Below are 20,849 nucleotides of genomic sequence, written 5' to 3' on the forward strand. Positions count from 1 at the left end.
GCCCTCCAGGACCGAAGTTGCCCATCCCTGCTCTAATCTAACACACTCAGTTCAGTACATGGAGCACTTTCCTAATGAGCTGATCTGAATCAGGTGTGTTTAATAAAGGAGACATATAAAATGTAGAGAATGGTGGGTCCCCAGGACCATGATTTAAAAGCCTTTGACAACACCCGGCTACAAGAGATCAAGTTGTAGTACTCCACATAACTCTGTAGTGTTTCTCTGAGCATGTTAACATGACAGCGTGTGCTTTCTGACCTGTTGGTACTGCATGAGCTGCTGCTGCTGGTACTGCTGATACTGTTGGAACTGCTGTAGATTGTTCTGTTGCTGCAACGTCAACTGCTGCTGCGTCAGATAGTGGGTAGAGCCGTCAAAACCCTCACCCGAAGCCCCGCCCCCCATGATGTAAGAGCCGGCGGCGGGAGAGGCCATGCCAGAGGGCTCGTTGCTGATTGGCTCCCACGCATCAGAGGAGGAGAGACAGTAAAGGCCTTGGGAGACGTAAGTGTGAGGCCACACGTCTGCAGAGGAATGATGCAACGGCTGGTCTGAAGGAACAGAGGTGAAAATGAAGGATAGAGACGAAAGGTCAAAAGGTGAAGTGGAGAATTCAAATGCAGATGGAACCAAAGTGGTTTCTCAGAGAATTTCTTTTTATGTTCTAATCCAGGGATTCCAAACTTTTTTGAATAAGTACAATGTAACTGCGTCACATTAAATTAAAGGGCTACACTTTATTTGAAGGTGTCCGTGTTACAGTGTAATTATACATATAAATTATCTACATGTACTTACTATAGGGTTAGGTTTAGCATGAGGGTCTGGTCAAGGGTTAGTTGCATGTAATTATGCATAATTTACTGTTATAACATATGTAACAAGGACACTGTAAAATAAAGTGTTACCATAAAGTGTTACCAGATTATACTAGATAGATAGATAGATAGATAGATAGATAGATAGATAGATAGATAGATAGATAGATAGATAGATAGATAGATAGATAGATAGATAGATAGATAGATAGATAGATAGATAGATAGATAGATAGATAGATAGATAGGAAGTGCGATAAATACATAAAGTATATTTATATTATTTAACACATTTAATCATTGCAGGTTTGCTTAATATTCTAAAATTCGACACCTTCCGTATCTCGTGAACCCCCATTTGAACAAGCCTTTTCTAATACCATTTCCAAAACTATAACAATCATGATTTTTCATCGTTACAATACTCCGCTACATTAAATCCTCATTATTTTGACATAATCAGGCTGAAGAGATCCTTTTTGTTTGGTGTTACACTGCAACCTGGCTTCTTATAGCTCTGACAGCTGAACCTCAGGAAAGCCGCTGCTTCGCGATTCTCCCCCATTGCCTTTGGGCCTGCAGCTATCAGGCATCTCTGACACATTTCCACACACTAAATAAAGTGGTGGCAATGCGCTCTAGACCTGTCAAACGGACTCCAAGGCACATCAGTCAAGGCTAGGTAAACAAAATAAATCAAATCTGCAGAAATATCTAAGAGCCAACATCAGTGAAACAAAGAGGTTTGGTTATGAGTCAAAAAATCCAAACAGTTCTTACTGCAAGAGCGGTTGAATATTCACAAGGTTTTAAACTGCCAGTGAAATAATCATGCAAGCATGAGCTTAAGAAGTGTGTGCTTGTAATATCTGAGCCGTAGCTTAAACGATTGTTCTATTCATCTGTAGTCAAGCAAAGTAAGCAAAATTACAAATCGTTGATGTAGCATAACAGAAAACATAGTGCCTTATTAAAACAATGTCTGCATTCTGTTCCGGCACAAGCTGGTAATTCTGAATGACAGTTGTTTGTGACCCTCACCTCTGCTAGTGATGCTCTCCTGGTTAACCTCACTGAGGTGAGCCACGCTGCCCTGGTTGGAGTCCACACAGAAACTGTCTCCATCCATTGAGGTCCAGGCTAAGAGTGTGGCCTCAGAGATGGCAAACTGCTGCAAAATGCCTGCAAAAAGTAGGACAATGGTTTTTATTTTAAAGATGAAATATACTGGATAAACATTTTAAATATTTACATATTCATAGCAGTTTTGTGGGGCAGCACAGTGGCTCACTGTGTCGCCTCACAGCAATAAGGTCCCTGGCTCGAGTCCCAGCTGAGCCAGAAGTCCTTTCTATGTGGAGCTTGAATGTTCTCCCTGTGTCTGCGTGGGTTTCCTCGGGTTTCCTCAGGTTTCCCCCACAATCCAAAAACATGCGGTAGCCTATAGGTGAACTGGAGACGCTAAAATTGTCCATAGAGGTGAATGTGTGTGAGTCCCAAGTCATGTTGGGGAAAGACCTGGAAACCTATCAAAAATAGCAAAAATACTGCCAAGAAAATTCATGGTCAGTCTCTCGCGTATGGCAAGAGATGGCCATAGAATCACCAAGAGTCGGATATGACTGGAATTGTCAATGAGAGAGCAAGGATGCATTCAATTGATGAAAAGTGAAAGTAAAGATAAATATATATCTGTCACGTTTATATCTTATTTAGTTTCATTATCATGTCCTGTTTACTTCACTTGCTGTCTCTGTTTTACCTTAGTTCTAGTTTACTGTTGGTCTCTATGGTTACTGATTAGTTTTCACCTGTTCCTTGTTTCCGTTAATAATCCTCTCTGTGTATATGAACCCTTACTTTACTCGGTTCTGGGTCTTTTGTTAATATGTATGGTTCTGTGATATTATTATATGTTCTCTTTGGTGTTTTTTAAGGTTCAACTTGATCGTTCATTCAGTGTTACTCATCGAATTTAATATACATGGCCACCGTGACAATATCATAGTTTCCACAATTTTTCCACAAATGTTTTCAATATTGATAATAATAATAATGTTTATTTTAGCACCAAATCAACACATTAGAATGATTTCTGAAGGATCATGTGACACTGAAGACTGATAAACAGCCTTGGTGAACAGACGAGACTTCTTTCAAAGACATTTCTAATATTACATGTTCCAAAAAAATAAAAATAAAAATAATAATAATAATAACATTATTTGATTTTCTGAAAGTTCTTGTTAGTAAAATATACAATAGGCTATTATAATTTAATATAAAATATTGCACAGATTTTAGTCCCTGAAAACTATTTATTTACATCAAAAACATCTTTAAAGTGCCCATGATGTTGTGCTAATAATACAAACACAATTGGAAGTAATTTAATGCAAAAAGAAGCAAAACTGCATGAGACTGAATACTATTGAATACTAGCACTGTACGATATTTGGGTAACACTTTAGTTTAGGGTCCAATTCTCACTATTAAATAGTTGCTTATTAGAATGCATATTAGGATATTGACTGTTTATTAGTAGGCTACTTATAAAGCCAATATTAATGCCTTATTCTGCATGACCATATTCTACATCCCTAATACCAGGGTGAGAGGCTCCCTGAAAGCCTCAAAAGCAAAATTTGAAGGGGGTCTCAAATTCTGTCAAAAAGATACAAAATAAAATATTTTATTGTCACCAGTGTTAATTTCGTTAACGAAAACTATGACGAAAAATTTACGTTGACGACCTTTTTTCCCCAAGACGATGAGACGCGACACCCACGTCATTAAACGATAACTGTGACTATATCAACACATGCAATATCGTTGACAAAAAAAAAAAAAAAAAAGACTAGACTGAAATGTGTTTAGAAAAAAATTTAAAATAAAGACCAAAACCACTTATTTTTGTCGAATAAAGGAGGAGACAAAACATGCACGCGCGCGCGTGGTTTTTACGTTTTTATGAGCGTTCATGCTTACGCCTTACGGTTGCCAGATTTCAATCATTTAAACCCCAGTCAGAGCTTTTCTGTTAAAAGGGTTAAAAGGGCACGTTTTCTACCCGGCCTTTTCAATAGTATCTGACAACCATGCGCGCGTGCTTTCTACACTGCTGAAGAAGCGTGGATAATCTGAAAACACAGACAATTAAGCTGGAGTTCCGCGATCTTCATTTGAGATTTTCTACTTAATTAAATAAGTGTCATTCAGTCGGTCTGTGTTCTGTCACGAGCCGCTTGCGCTGTTTGTGTGACTAAATCTGCGAACAAAATGCAGGCTGATATTGTCACACCACGATTGGTCATACTGCTGACTCTCATTTGCAAGTGCACTGATTGGGTGCCAGTCTCCGATAGGCTATACCTGGCATTTATTCAGTTGATTGCTATTGTAAGTGCGCCAGATTGGTGCCAATTATTGTCATGTCTGCATTGTAATGCACAACTTTACCTCTCCTTATTATAAAACAACATGCATCCAAACAACTTTAACCAATGCTATGTCAGTGTTGCTTTACGAATAGGCCTACTATAGCATATTGGATTATAAAAAAGTGTTAAGTGTGTGCGTGTGTGTTGTCATGTAGGCTATAGACTGATTGTCTTGGCTTGCATCCATGAAATATTGTAATGCTATAGGCCTACTGCATATTGAGAAAATTTAGATCGGTATTGCAACAACAATCGGGAGATGGGGACCCCACCGAATATTGACGGGTATGTCGCACACTGCCTAATACACAATACCTAAACTTAAAGGTACAATATGCAAGAATTTTTGCCGCTAGAGGGCGCTACATTCCAAACAACAACAACGGCGTAGCTTGATGACGATGTGAAGGAGCGTGGAATGATGGGAACTGTCGTTTTAAACTCCACCGTGGATGTAAATCAGTCAGACGGGAATCGAAAAATCATGTTCATGGATGAGGCTAAGTTCTATTTTTATAAATGTTGCGTTTAATGACATGCTTTTTGTGGCGAGGGGGGCGTGGTTCAGCGCGGTCTGTGATGGGAGAGAAAAGAGACGAGCAAGTAGGTCAAGTGCAAATGCACCTGTGTCTTATTGCAGTGATCGGCGTGGAGAGACCGCTTATAAGCCGCGCTGGAACGAGAGAGAGACTGGGGAGAAAATTGGACGCAGAGGAAGAAAACCGGTGGATCCGAGCTCTCATTTTTGAACTGTTTTGTGCCGTCGCGGTTGCCACAGTGAATGCACGTTGTGCGCGGCTTTTGTTTGTTTTGCTTTATTTTAATAAAGTACGAGTCCCAGTCACGACGACGCGTCTCCTTCCTTCCTGACTCTTAAACCTCATCACACTTTTATTTCATTAAAATGAATTAACCGCAAGAAAAGTAAGGTTTAATACTTCATAGATGTTACTGTATTTGTTGAATTCATTGTTGTGATAACGCTGCGCAGTTTTACATGTTCTAAACAATTGTTGTAAAAGTACATTCGAACATGCCCACATCATTTGCCAAAATACTGATTAATCTTTATGTATAACACATGCTATGTTTATTTACATGGCCATAAACACCAGACGTGATAAACAATGTCAATAAACTAAACACAAATCTAAAGCAATAATACTTTCCTTACATAAACATAACTATTACCGAATGCTACATTTGGAAAATATAAAATTAAGCATGCTTTGTCGACAGAACCAGCTGCAATCGGTAAAGAATAATTGTGTACCATAACGACTGCAAGAAACAAGCTAAAGTTTGTAGCTTGATAGACGCTACAACTACAACTTTCGCATTTGTCCAGGACTCCACGCAGTACGAGCGGAAACCGAGGGTGACGCGGATATGACGCAATTGACTGGCGACTCCCAGCTCCCCCCTGTTCTAACGCCCCGTTTCCTTGGTTAAAATCGCAATTTTCTCACGATTTAAAAATAGTTGGAAACATTTGGGATATTGTAAGTAATCAACTTAACAAAATATATAACACTGGCCTTGAGATTTTGGGATATTTTAATGCAAAATTCTTACATATTGTACCTTTAACTCCCTTACTAACTATTAATAAGCAGTACGAGTTTATTGAGTCAATAGTTATTAACTATAGTTAATAGTAAGTAGCCTAATAATAGTATTGTACCCTACTCTGAAGTGTGACCGATATTGGATGTGATTTTAATGAGCAATTTGCATTTTTCAGTCATCTCAACATCTTCAGTCAAACATCTCACCCGCTGCCATTCGTGCCTCTTTTTCTCCGTCACTCAAGTCACTGTAGGCGTCATTTTCAAGCCGTCTCTCCCTCTCGCGGTTCAGGTTGGAGCGGCCCGCTCCTCCTTCCGGCCCTGCAGATGGTATACCCCAGCTCTGCCACTCAATCATATGGGCCACGCGACCCTGGGCCATAGCAGTGGGCTTGGTCACTTTGTCCTTCATTGATCTGGAAACCCCTGAAGAGAGAAAAACACAAATCAGCATTTGCACAGACTATACATGGATCTGCAGAGAGGGACGAATGAAGGCGGCCAGGCAGTGCATTATGGGATATGTGTCTTTTGATTAATCACCTATAGTAAACTAGTGCAAGGCACTGTGCATGATAACAACTGAATGAGTGATTATGAATGAGCTACAGCCTGTTGATTTGATCGATCACGAGGCATGAGAGAGATGCGATTGGTTGAGCATCTTTAGAAATACATTATTCACAAAACAAATTAATTACATGAGATTCATAAGCTTTTATGCATGTATGAATAATTAGAGACAAGAGAGAAACTCTAAACATTTCCTTTATACAAAATGGCTCATTAGCATGCAAATTTCTCATCTGAACGAGACGCATTAGTTTAAAACATAAGCCTCTGAATGCAAGAGAGCTTAAAAACAAGGTAGTCTGAGGGTAAACTCATTGATGGTTGTGTTTTTTCTCAAGGCTGCTGACAATGATAAAAAACCCCATCTGATGAAGTGACTGCCTCTCTTTAAATACTCTGATAAATCACCTCCATTTGTTCCCGGGGAAAAACAATCTAATGGTATCACTTGAGCACTTCACCCCATTTTCAAGCATTTAAGAAAAACAAGAGAAATACAAAAGATACAGGACATGAAACCAAGAGATATTCAGATACCTACGTTTCCAGAAACCTGTTGTGACAATGAGCAGTATCTATAAAAAACAACACCACAACACACTACTGTCCAACAATTTACTTCACAAAAGAGCACTACACCTCACATAACCACAAAACACACTACAATACACAAGCTGACGTCACACCGAAAGACTGCGTTTCCCAGCAGCAAGCTTGTGAAGATGAATAGTGCACTTACGTCAGGATTTTTTTAAAAAAATTTTGTGAACTCTTGTTGGATCTGACTAGGGATTTCATCAATGGCTAAAGAGGCCATTGACATGCACTAATTAATGGAGGAGGCAGGTGGTGAAACTGGAAAGGGAGGGGGGGACCCACAGGGGCAGCCATGTTGGCTCCAATCGCCATCTCCTCCTCTGGAGCCAACATGGGGTCTGTTACCAGCTACCGAGACAGACACACACCTGACACACCTGTCAGAGAGGACTTAGCCAGAGCTCCAATCCCATAGGCATTAGAGTTCCGCTTCAGACGGGGCAAAATGGAGGTGGTGTCCTCCACGGACAGCTGGTGAAAGAAAGAAAGAAAGAAAGAAAGAAAGAAAGAAAGAAAGAAAGAAGCATTAGAGAAGCAGCAAAAGTTAGGGAAGTGGGAGTAAAAATCGATTAAAGCAATAAGCCACGAAAATCACTGTAACACACGGCCTCATTTGGCTTATTACTTTCATTATACACTGGCGATGGCAATGAGAAAGGACACCAAGACCAAGGCTCAATTAATAATTACATTTATTCATCATAATTCATAATAAACAATCCTCCTGTCAAGTAAAATAGTTCATTAGCTTAACTGTGGACTGTTTATGGTTGCTGGCAGCAACTTGCACTAAAAGCACATAAAAGGGTTAGTTCGCCAAAAAAGGACAATTTTGTCATCATTTGCTCACCCTCATGTCGTATTGATCACGATTTTTAATACAATGAAATTCAATGAGAATTGAAGCTGTGAAACTTCAAAATGACAGGAAATGAACCATAAGCTCGCTCCATACAACAGTTTTTCTGAAACTTCTGAAGCTATTCAATAACTTTGCATGGAAACAGACTAAAATTTAAAGTCAGCAAGAAACAGAAGAGGTTTAAGTCTTGTCTACCTTATTGTGACGTATATCGAGTACAACGGCTTCTCGAACAAGAAAAAATGTAGGGTGGGACTTGATTTTGTTTATCAGGAATTGATTGGATGGTTGTGGTTTGCTATTGGTCGATCTCATGTGATTGACAGGTTGTCCTGCCCTCGCACCAGAAAACATGTCATCAGAGAAGAGAGAGATGTCACTGCAAGAGGGAGGGGAAGTCATTTTGATTGTTGATTATTTCATTTTTTTTACCATGCCATGACTTTACCATATTACCAAACTCACTGAGAATCTTCACATTTGCCCTTTTTCTCCTTTATTTGAAAAATAATAATGTTCAGTTCATGAGCAAACCATTCTTTAGTCTTTACAATGAATAATTTTATTCAGTTCACAATGATTTGGTCACAATGGTTAACAACGTATTCAGTTCATACAAAACTATCATATGGCTTCAGTAAACGTGAAATTTAGTGCACACACAGTGTAAGTCAAAGCGAGTCATACACAGCACCTTTAAGATTCTAAAGTCAGCAGACTCTAGTTGGCATTCACTGTAATTGCTTGGGTAAAAAACAACAAGTACATGATGCAAAATTGTTCCTTTTGTGTTCCATAGAAGAAGAAAAAAACTCATACAGATCTGTAATTAAACATTTTTAATTTGCTGCATGAATGAGGCCTAAAACCTAGAATCAAGATAGCATTTTTGAACTTCCATTGTCAGTGGTTTTTTTGTTTGTTGGGTAAATGCATGAAATAGGTCTGCGGTAAACACAAGCTCTATATATTTTCATGTTTTATTCTACAACATAAAATACATTACACTGTAAACCCGAATAAGTTGGCAAAACTCAAATAATTTGATAATTATTTTTATTTATTTATTTACTTATTATATAATTATTCAAAATAATTTTTAAGTTGAGAAATGTTACGGTTAAGCAGAACTTGCAGATTTTTATTTTGTAATCATACATTTTAAGTGCTCTTAACTATTGTTAACTTAAATATTTTTAGTACTGGAAACTTGGCTAGCTTTAACTAGCTAATAAAAAAAATGTTACCTTAATGTTTTGTCTTGTTAAAGTTTATGTATGGTTTTAAGGTGTAGTTTTTTTTTTTCTATCTGGTTGGGTGGGGGGGGGGGGGTTTGTGTGTGTGTGTTTTTTTTTTTTTTTTTTTTTTTCTTCCTTTGTTTGTTTATTTTATGTATAACATACTTTTTGTATACATTTTGTGCATCTTTCTTTGTTTTGTGCTTGTATAAAAACTGTTATAAATAAAATTATGAAAAAAAATTTTTACCTTGCTAATTGTTGACTCAATGCTTTAATAGCATTAGCATAGCATAGCACTCGATAAATGACTACAGCTATTTAAAACATTTAACATACATTGTTCTCAAACCAAGCTCATGCTCCACTCGTCACCATGAAAAACAAATAAAAACTCTTCTAAACTAGCAAAACATTAAACACTGCTAAATCTCCCACTTAACATTAATATGGCACAAAAAAACATTATATAACATTTCATATTAGCATTTATTCTCCCTTTTAAAGGAGACATATCATGCTTTTAAATTGTTCCTTTTTACATATAAATCATACATTTGTAGTCTATATAAAGCGGAACTGCAATGCTTGGGTCTGAATTCCTCATTATTATAGCTCCACAGGCCCCTTTTCTACCCCTTTTCTAATGTGCTTCTGAAAGCAACTCGTTTTGGTGCGGTCTCTTTAAATAATATTGAGACACTTCATACCCCGCCCCCTCTCCAGGTTGTAGCGGTGACACTCGGTTCAACTCCACCCCGTTCGGCCATTTTTGTAGTCTGGTAGCAGAGATAGGATTATCTAGCGCACAGAAACTTTTATACACACGTTATTAACAAAATGTCAACAACGGAAGACTTGTCCAGCCAGCCTTACATGTTCGAGCCAGAGCCGGAGCGAGATGAAAATGAAGACGACGAACCTGCAGAACAACGTCTTCATATGGATGTATCGCAATGGTGTGTACTGTATTTACACATGAAACTTTGGTCTTCCGACCTTTTACCACCGTGTCGATTTATTTTGATTAATATGTCCGAGGGAGAGAGAGCAAGACAGCGTCTAGTTTGGAGACGGTGATGTCTTGTTTACACTTTCGCCTGGCTCTGAAGAGAGAGAGTGAGCGCGCGCGCGACCGGGTCTCTCTCTCTGCTCGTTCTTTCAGTTAAACATGCTCCTGTCACAAGCGCGGCAGTTCATCTAAATTAGACGGTGTAATGAAGCGTGTGGGTTACTACATCCAACAACCGAACATTTTAACTTACCCTCTCGTAACTTCTGCATCCTTTAGCTTGGACTACAAAATTGCAGCGAGAAATAATAATGGCGGATTGCTCGAAGTGTTGGGCCGGAAGTCAATGTCCTTATTTGGCAGTTCCGCTGCAAATACTGTGACGTGATAGTTCAAAAAACGTCATAGATAACAGAAAAATCTGAACCGGTTGAAAAATATGACCAAAACAGAATATAAAGATATCAACGAAGCACCTGAAGAGAATAATTTCATCTTTTCTGTACTTCTAAACACTCCAAATATACAACAAAATGCATTTAAGGGCTAAAAAAGTGCATTTAGCATGATATGTCCCCTTTAAGTGTCATGGAAAAGCATGCTGGGAAATAGAAATCCCAGCCCAGTTTCAGTTAAATTTAAGTTTGTCTAAATTAAAAGAAACAAGTTCATGGAACTCAAAACAATTAAACAATTTAACTTAGATAAAATGTGTCAGTTTTGTGAACTTAAAAGAAAAAGAGTTAATTTGTTTGAACTAAAAAGACCGGGTATAGTTGTAACACCTCTTTGCTTCAGCATCTGTAACTCACTGAATTTTTGAGCTTGAGTGCTCAAACTTGTATACAAAGTACCCACATTTGATCACTATAAAAGGCACCAATTCAAACATCCTGAAGAATATCACAGCCCTTGTCAGTCGATGTCAAATACATGGTGTGTCTTTGTTACAACATACCCCAGGGTACAGTAGTTTGTAACACATGCTGGGGTAAGTTGTAACAATTAGACAAAAGAAGCAAAAATAGAGGCCACACCATGCCATGCAATATGCTTAAAAAAAAAAAAAAAATGTAATGAAAAACCGTGGCCAAATTGTAAACAAAACATCATCATTGCAGCACTCCATTCAGCTAATGTGCAGTCACATTATCTATTTTAAAACAGCTTCAAACGTGATTCATCCAGACCTTTGTTAGAATTATTCATGACTGCATTTCTACTGTCAAAAACAGTATAGCAAGTAAAATTTGATTTGACACTTCCTGATTCATCTGGTGGCATTAACTGTCCTTTTTTCATTTTAGGCCCCGTTTACACGTACATGGTTATTTTGAAAAACGGAGACATTTCCCTTCGTTTGCACCCTTCGTTTACACGCAAACGGAGGATTCGCCAATGAAACCGATTCTTTCTAAAAACTCCGGCCAGAGTGGAGATTTTGAAAATCTTCGTTTGCACGTTTGCATGTAAACTGAGAAAAACTGAGTTTTAGGCAGCGACGTCACAGAATGTGACCATTTTCGGGATTCTGATTGGCTAAGGTGGGCTTGAGCTTCTCGTTACACTGCCACCTACAGGTTTGGCATGCTCTTGACAGCATATACACAGGTTCGTGTGCACGATGTTATTTTTGAAAACGAAGAGGGGAGAAATGTCCGTTTATGAAAATAGCCATCCACGTGTAAACGTAGCCTCAGAATGAGAGCAGATGTCACTAACTCCATGTGAACCACATTGTGTTATCATCTCTCACATCCAGTGCCACCTACAATTCACAAAACAGGCCGAATCTCAGATAACATGACGTGGCCTATCGAAGACAGCTGGAGGACAGCTCAAACCCCCAGAGAAACCTGCCAGTGATGAAACACTGTGGAGTCACAGCAGATATTTAAGATTTGCAGTTTTTGATTAATACAAACCTTTTAGTACTTTTCAACCATCATACTATTATGACATTTTTCTTCACAACATTAGCATCGTACCTGTTCGTTTAAAGTTATTTGGTCTTTAATAATGTTTAGCACAAAAACGTGATTTATACATGGTCCGTGGAACTTTTTTGTCTGAAACGTTTTAGTTGGATGTTCCTCTAACATTTTTTGAATGTTATTATTTGTTTCAGAATGTTTAGAGAACATTCAAACGTAACATTCCCATATTGTTTTCAAAATTATAAAATGCAGTGTTCCCCTAACGTTCATACAACACTTTGTTGCACCTACATGTCTATTAACTATCATTAGAGTATTAGTAGAGTATTAGTGGACTGGTAGGGTTAGGGTTAGAATAAGTTGCAAAGATACAGAAAAATATAGTATATATATACTATATAGCATAGCATATATACTATACAGAAAAATAAAGTATAGTCAATAGAATGTCTGTTGGAGAACCATCATAATAAATAGTTAGTAAATATTAAGCAGAAAGTCTACTAATACTCTAATGAGTGTTAGTTGACATGTAGTTGCAAAGTTACTCATAGTCAACTAAATGTTCAAAAGGGACCATTAAAATAAAGTGTTACCTTAGTTATTTCAGAGAACATTCAGAAATAACACTGTATGGGAATGTTATCAAAATGTTTCTACAACATTTTTGTTAGCTGGGCAGAGAGTAATATGATATAGATTGTTATATTGATTAAAAATTATAAAAGAGAAATAAAACATGAGACACAGAAAGTATAGTATTAAACGCAAAATTGTGTATATCTGACTTACATTGATTCCTTCCCAGGAAAACTCGCCATGTCCTTGCTAGAAGAAGTTAATTGAAGAATAGATGGGAAAGATACAGTAAAAGAGAAGAAAAGGCATGCTTTCAGTTAGCAGGAAACACCAGAAGGCTGAACATCAAGCCAAGTACAGAACACTAGATCTGGAAGAACAACAGATAAACAGAAAGCAGGAGAAGGAGGCGAGATGCTGTTCATCTGTTACGAACTGTTGTCCAGACCAAGATATATCTTTGTATAAACCCTTGTTGCGATATATACAGCTAACATGGTGTAAAATATTCATGAATGAAGTACCACCTAGTGTATCCATGTTGATATCTGCCTTAGAAGTCTTTACATGAGGACAACAGCAAGAGGAGATGGAGGCGACTTTGATGAGTAGCACTGGAGTAAGTAATCCTAGACAACCCAAACATACAGCGAGCGATCGATCGCATTTACACCGCACCCAGCGCAACGAGACAAACACTGGTGCCAGTACGAACAGCAGTAGCCGCTCATTGTTCATTAAGAGAGAAATCAATATGAAAGGTCAAATGGAGGTCAGTGTCAGAAAGGCATTGGCATGCCGTGGGGCAAATGTCTGCCCCTTGGAAACTCTGAACAAACTACCGGCATGGTTCGGCTGTTCAGGGGTCGATCGATTTGTTTCCCACCATCTTAGTCTTTATGGGCGCTTCTCTTACATAAACTGTGGAGCTGGCTCCTAAAAATACATTTTTGAGTCTGGCTTGCAATTACGGCAGCCACCTACAATTTTTCTGTGGGGGGCGGATACAGCTAAATGAAAATTAACATCAGTAAATTAGTTTTCTTTTCCACTGCAGTGAGAAAGCAATTAATGTTTTGCTTCACATTTTAAGGGGACACCTTTTAAAGGGCTTTCAGATAGGATTTGATTTCAAAACAGCACTTAGGTCACATTCGGGCCAGTGCTGCTTTTTCTGGGGTTTTTAACAGAAAAGCTGAAAAAACACAGAAAGCTGCCTCTCACGAGTACCAAATTGAGCTCTCTTTCACGTCTTTATGAGCAAATACACATAGAATTATGTCAAAATGCCCATCTTTATGATTATCCACGTAGACACAGTCTTAAAGAACAAGTTCGGTATTTTACACTTAAAGCCCTGTTTACAGATTGTTTCTGATGAAATAGAACGGTTAAGATTACATTTTGGACACATGCTGCTGTCCCGAGAATTTAAGGTTTCTTTCGCTTCCCCCCCCCCCCACCTCCAGAATGGCTGCATAGGTGCACTGGAACAATCCTTCCTAAAACGCATTAAACTTTCGTTTACAAAGACGTGAAACCCACCGAGTTGTCAGGGGTGTTCACTGATATGCTCACACAAAAATCGCTGCAAAAGATTCAAAAGCTTTCCAACAGGTTTTATCGTAGTTTTTGTCCAACTCCATTGACTTGTATTGGATGTGCTGTGAGGTACGGTATAACTCAGAAAGAAACCTAAAATCGCCTGCAGCCATATCACCCTGTAGCCCAAGACCGGTTGCCCACTGATGCTAAGCAGGGCTGAGCCTGGTCAGTACCTGGATGGGAGACCTCCTGAGAAAACCAGGTTGCTGCTGGAAGAGGTGTTAGTGAGGCCAGCAGGGGGTGCTCACCCTGTGGTCTGTGTGGGTCCTAATGCCCCAGTATAGTGACGGGGACACTGTACTGCCAAAAGAGCACCGTCCTTCGGATGAGACGTAAAAAAACCGAGGTCCTGACTCTCTGTGGTCATTAAAAATCCCAGGATGTCCTTCGAAAAAGAGTAGGGGTGTAACCCCGGCATCCTGGCCAAATTTGCCCCTTAGCCTCTGTCCATCATGGCCTCCTAATCATCCTCATATACTGATTGGCTTCATCGCTCTGTCTCCTCTCCACCAGTAAGCTGGTGTGTGGTGGGCATTCTGGCGCAGTATGGCTGCCGTCGCATCATCCAAGTGGATGCTGCACATTGGTGGTGGTTGAGGAGATTCCCCCCCTTCCATGTAAAGCGCTTTGAGGTCTCAGAAAAAGCGCTATATAAATGTAACGAATTATTATTATTATTATTATTATTAAAATTCTCGGGACAGCAGCATGTATCCAAAATTTAATCTTAACCCGTTTTATTTAATCAGAAACGATCTGTAAACAGGGCTTTAAGTGTAAAATACCGAACTTGTCCTTTAAGTGAACATAAACAGTTAAGAAAATATCTGTTGTGTGTCAATATAACAGATCCATGCATTAGGTCAAAGGCCCTGTTTACACCTGGTATTAAAATGCGTTTTGGCCGATCGGATCACAAGTGGATGAATCTCATTTGACCGGATTGGTTTCATAGTGTATGTGATCGAATGTGTTTAAACAGCCACAAAAGACTGCCTACTCTCCGTCTACTGACCTAATGCGTGAACATTATGGGCACGCTAGCCAGACGGGATTTAAACTTTGCATTAAGACCCAAGTTTGGCTTGAAGATGAAAAACATACCAAGCACAATGTTCCCTCACTATTCCTGATTTCTAACACACTCGCAGCGTTCAGCATGGTCTTGCAACTGTCAGGGTAGAAACGAAAGTCGAGAATTGTGAATCTAAAAGGTTGGCATCATAAGGTTACATTGGTCAGAACAACAAATCTTTAGGCAGGGCAAGTAAATATATGAGCTAAAAAAGTGTTTTAAACTTAAATTACATTAAACTGACATAAAATGAGTTATAACTTATAAAAAGAAGTTGAAAATTGCTGAAACTTATTTTGATGAGTTAAATCAATGTAAAAACATAAGTTGTCATAACTTATTGATCATATTTTTTTTTTTACAGTGTAGTTGACAGTAATACTTGTCAAAGTAGCCTCATACCTACGTGTACCAATTTGAACTATAAAGCAGAAAGACTGGAATCATTAAATCATTTATAAACATTTATAAACATCACGTTGCGTGATTGTGTAGTTCACTTTAAAACACGAATTCTGTCATATTCTGTGATTGCTTCTGAAGAGTGAAATACAGTGTGAAATACAGACTGAACGGAACGTCAAAATATCCCAAATGGCCAGATGATACACAAACTACGTTTCTTGGCTGGATAAAGCAAACCAGCATGTCGCTAGTAAAGTTTTGATGGATGAGGTTTGCAATCAAGGCAAAGACAATGGTGGTGATGTGCAAGAGTTGTACGCGTGACTGAGTCCGTTGTATTGATGAGCAATGTATTGTGTGCGCTCTCGATGCACTGATCACACATTGTATTTATGCACAGACACATTTCAGTAAATTCAAGTTTCCACACACATTCAGGATAAATTTAGATTTTCGTGTATGTTGCTGTGTTTAGTAACTCTGAATGGATCTGTGTACTGTAGGTATATGCAGTCAGGTTAAGGCGGTGGTTTAATGTTAGTTTTTTTGCCATTTCCGATGTGGACCTGACTTGTCTAAAATGCAAACAAGCTCTTTGCTGTTGCACTGTACACATAGTGTAAGACAGTCACTAGCTGGAGTGCCCTTGAGATCCACCAGAGGGCACTCCACATCAGACTATTGTCATTCCCTCACAAACTACATTTCCCATAACTCACTGCCCGGACTCATCATCCCTGATTGCATCTACCTGTGTCTCATTACCTTGTCAGTCTAAGCCTATTTAAACCATAGATATCCATATAAGGCTAGATGTCTTAAGGCGGAGTCTCGAACGGCATCACACCGGCGGCCATCTTGTCACAGGGAAGCTTTCTGGTGAGCTCTGTGGTATCTGAAGTAAGGTGAGTGATCAGCATGAACACAAATCCTCTTATCTCGCTGAAATCTTGACGGATTTACAAACGGTTTGGTTTCTTACAAACGTTATTAACGTGGCTATAATTCTGGATGCTTGAACATGTTTAAATATATTATATTATATTTATTGATAAGTATGCAGTGTCATAACTACATCTCTGACGTTTATAACAAACCAAACCGTTTGAAAATCGGTCGAAAATGTAGCAAGTTATGGTTATTTAAAAAGTACATGCACCATTAACACAATGTTACGAGTGAGCGAGCTCCCTGTGGCAAGATGGCCGCCGTGTGCGGACGTCGACCTCGACGAGACATCTAGCCTTTATTATATGATATCTATGATTTAAACCATGTACACTCATTAATTCCCTGCAAAGTCTTGTTTAGTGTCTCTACTGCATTTCTGAGCGTGTTTGTATCCTGTTTCTCCCGTGTCTTGGTTATCTTGATTCTCTGCCTGTCCCCTCGGATTTCTCTCTTTGCCTCAGCCCTGATCTGTTATTGTTCGGATTGTTTGTGTATGACCCTTGCCTGTTATTTGGATTACGTCTTTGGATTACCCTGTTCAATAAATACTGCATTTGGATCCTCAACCTTCTTGTCTCAGTTTGTGACACATATACACTGTGAATTCTGAAAGGTTTTATTCTGTTTTTGTTTTTCATGGGTGTGCATACATTTCTGAATTATATGGACTTCTTATATAATTTGTTTGGTGTCTTTTTGGAGTCTCCAAGTGTCCTTTTTTGGAAAGACACCTAAATTTACCTTTTAAAAAAAGCTTGCAGAACATACAGTTTTGTGAAAATCACCCTTCAATCTGATGATTTACTTGGATGTAGCAAATGATGACAAAATGGACGTGTTTTTCACCCAAAAAGCTGTCAAAAAGGTCTAAATCCTTAATGAAAGTGCATTAAGCAGTGAAACAAGAGTTACAGTATCAGATGAGGGTCAAAATCAATCAGGAGGATTGTAGATAATAAACCACTATACCATATATTCCTATTAGATTAGATTTCTCACAGGAAACCAAGTTAGTTATGTAAGCTTGGTAATTTGCTGCTTACTTTTTCAATGTGAGGATAAACACAACTGTTTGATTCAAACGGGTTTAAAAACACCAAAAAAAGTCTGTGAAATCCAAACTAATTCCATCTAAGGCCTTCTAATTAACCCGATAATGATTTATTTTAGTGAAGTTTGAGGGCGATTTGAGATAGCGCTAAGCAAGCTAAAGTAGTTATCTGTTACTACTTAACAACTATAGCACCTGATTCTTCAGAGTTTTACATAGACATTTTTTTCTTTTATTATTATCATTCTTATTTTGGCAACCAGCAAGTGGCTTATTGAATTAAGAGATAGGCCTAATGATGAATGATTTGTTATGGTAAGGTTTGTTAAGTTTGAGGGTGATTTGAGCTAGCATTAAGCTATCTAGACTTGCTACTTGGCAACTAGCAGCTGATTCTAGAGAGTTTTTCATTGCTAGGCAACATTTTATGATTTTTTTATTTTATTATTATTATTATTATTATTTTGGCAACCGGCAATCACCTTTTTGAGTGCAGCTCTCTAACACGAACATATACATGCACAGCACAGACACTGTTTCAATTCGCTCCAGCTACAGTGAGATGACACCACCTCTTGGCTCAGCTTCCAAACTCTGCATTGAGATATAAAACATGTCATTTTGGTTTGGATGATACCAGAATCCAAAACAGTAGATTTTGAGCCAAATTCATCTGTGGATGAGTAGAGCAACAAGCCAGGAGCTGATGCCCTTGGGTAGGACGTGAATACGGACGGCGAATAGAGAAGACGGATGAGGCTACGTCTTCCCAGGGGACAAACCCGTTATACGGCAATACTGTACGGTAATGGCCAGGCTCTGGGGTCTGGCTCCCGTGGCCTTGGTGAGAAATGTAATATAGTGGCTTTTCAAAAACACATAATACCATCATGCTTTCTCTGATTTTCAGCACTAGGGGGTGGCAAGACATGCGTTTGGCACACAGGGGGTCCTTGCGTTAGCTAAAGACTTCATTAAAGTGCCATGAGGCACAAATGTCAGCACTTGGTAGGTATAATAGCTTTGGACAGAAATGCAGACTTCGCACAAGTATCATCTCGGCAAAGGATGTCATTTAGATGTGATCCTTAAAGCTTAAGCTCACAACATGGGACAGAGGTTTGGTGCCCAAGCAAAACTTAAATATGCAAAGTGCTGTAGTTTTACTTACCTGCTCCCCATCTTTCCGAACGGGAACTGCATCCACCGCTGCAGGGAGAGAGAGAGAGAGAGAGAGAGAGAGATAAGGGAATAGGCATGTGGCTTATGCAACCTTTACCGAATAAGCTAAGTCAAACTGACAGCTCCTCTCTACATTTTCTGCTGACATTCACACAAAGACCTAAAATTAGATTAATTATCCATCCAAAACCGCCAGCACTCTGTGAGGAAGGAGATTTGTAGCATCATGTTTCTATATCGCATCGTTCCTTTAAAATGATAAAAACCTTAGTGATTGCTCTGCGTGATGCAATTATGCAAATTATTAGGAGTTGTATTTCAAGAATAGGCTGAAGAGATACTGAATTTGAGATTAACCCTAAAACAAGCACTTATTTTCATTTTATATTCTAGCTTCGCCTAAATTTGCACTTTAGCATCATTTTGATTATGAAATATGTTGACGGTGTGTGTGTTTACAATGATTCATTCAAACTGACAAACAAGTAATGACATGTAACCCAGTTTCCACTAACATTTCGAATGATGGCCTGAAAACAATCAACCTGTAACATTAGAGATTGCTTAAACACATAAAATTGTAGCATAATGACTGTTTTTAAGGCAAAGCAATAAATGGAGCCTCACCATTCAGTGACGAATCTCAATACAGGGCACAATTAAGGCCAACCAGCATTAAAAACAATCAAACACATACATGTGGGTGATCATGTGCACTGACTGTATGCTTATTTAAATTTAGTTTTTTGTGTTTCAACTGGTTTTGAGAATGACCCACTTGCTGCTTGTGCTCTCATCTTTAGTGAGAGTAAGGATATGTTTGCAAAGAGAGATAAATGGCTGTACACGAGAAGTTGTGTAGAAGCCCTTACGGCATATAGAGATGGTTTGGTTATAGATGCTAATTGCTAATTGCTAACTGCAGTGATATGCTCCCTCATTTACAGTAATCCAGATTCATCAATTCATTGTAGAATGGGGGTAAAACCTGGTGCATGCTGTGCAATATTGTTGCTTGTCATATTGTATGATATGAGCAGAAAAAGAGTTTGCGTAAAGCAGTATTCACGTTGTGCCTGTCGCTGCCATAATAATGCCTCGTTTAAAAATTTGACATGACTTTTGTTTTTTTGCATGCTTTTTTTTTAAACAGTATCCAGCATTTCAGAAATGAAAAGTCTATTTTTAAAATGCATGCATTGCTGAACATGTCCCACTAAAATATCCAAGACTGGTGATTTTTCCATACGACAAAATAAATCTTTTCCGATATCAAAAAGTGTCAGACAGCAAAATTGTGTTGTGAATCTTGCAGAAATTCTGTGAGAACCTTCACTGTGCACATGTACAAAATTATTAATAAATGAGACCCTGCCTAGCAGTTCACATGCTCTCTCACTCCCCCGTCTCTCTTTATTCAATTTAGTTCTATTTAATTCAGCTCAATATCAGTGAAATTGAGTTGAGCATTGGCTTGATTCATTGAACTCATTTACAACAGTCCTAAACCGTTGACGCAATAGAATAACAATATTGTGATGGGGTTAATCACATCAAAACCGAATGTACCAGTCCTTGTTCTATCTGCATCTGATTTTATTTTTTCCACTCCAGACTGATCTCAAAATGCATTAATTGCATCCTGTGCATGTGTGTGTGAGCGTGTGTCTTTTAATTGCTGGTCTCTCTCTGTGTGTAAGTACAGCAGAGCCTTTGGGCCTCAGGGCCATTTCCTCAATCAACCTAACCCACTCTGGAGAGAAGGATAGAGCCATGCAGAGCAGTGCAGCTCTGGAGGAGACCAATTAACCAGAGTGAAGAGTAAACAGAGAACGACAGATAAAGTGAGTTAAGATAAAGCAGATCTACTCATAATCAATTAGAAAGGAAACGGTCAGAACTAACATGCCAGAAGAACACATGATGAGAGCAATGATAGACAGACAGACAGAC

General features: G+C 38.7%; 1 protein-coding gene across 5 annotated transcripts in view; it reads right to left on the reverse strand.

The window, feature by feature from the left end:
- fam131ba (family with sequence similarity 131 member Ba) overlaps positions 1 to 20,849 on the reverse strand; it is a 35,079-nt gene that overhangs the window by 3,888 nt on the left and 10,342 nt on the right. Inside the window, exons 2-7 of one of the 5 annotated variants that reach the window (XM_082185748.1) lie at positions 18,886 to 18,923; positions 12,841 to 12,876; positions 7,377 to 7,470; positions 6,037 to 6,255; positions 1,863 to 2,003; positions 262 to 554 (exon numbers count right to left, since the gene is read on the reverse strand). In XM_082185748.1, the coding sequence (XP_082041874.1) occupies positions 262 to 554; positions 1,863 to 2,003; positions 6,037 to 6,255; positions 7,377 to 7,470; positions 12,841 to 12,876; positions 18,886 to 18,923 (821 nt within the window). Of the gene's footprint in view, positions 1 to 261; positions 555 to 1,862; positions 2,004 to 6,036; positions 6,256 to 7,367; positions 7,471 to 12,840; positions 12,877 to 18,885; positions 18,924 to 20,849 lie in introns of all 5 variants that reach the window. The other 4 variants (XM_082185747.1, XM_082185750.1, XM_082185749.1 and 1 more) reach the window with 4 other exon arrangements.

Source organism: Leuciscus leuciscus, assembly GCF_965113295.1.
Source record: "Leuciscus leuciscus genome assembly, chromosome: 12".
Taxonomy (NCBI): domain Eukaryota; kingdom Metazoa; phylum Chordata; class Actinopteri; order Cypriniformes; family Leuciscidae; genus Leuciscus; species Leuciscus leuciscus.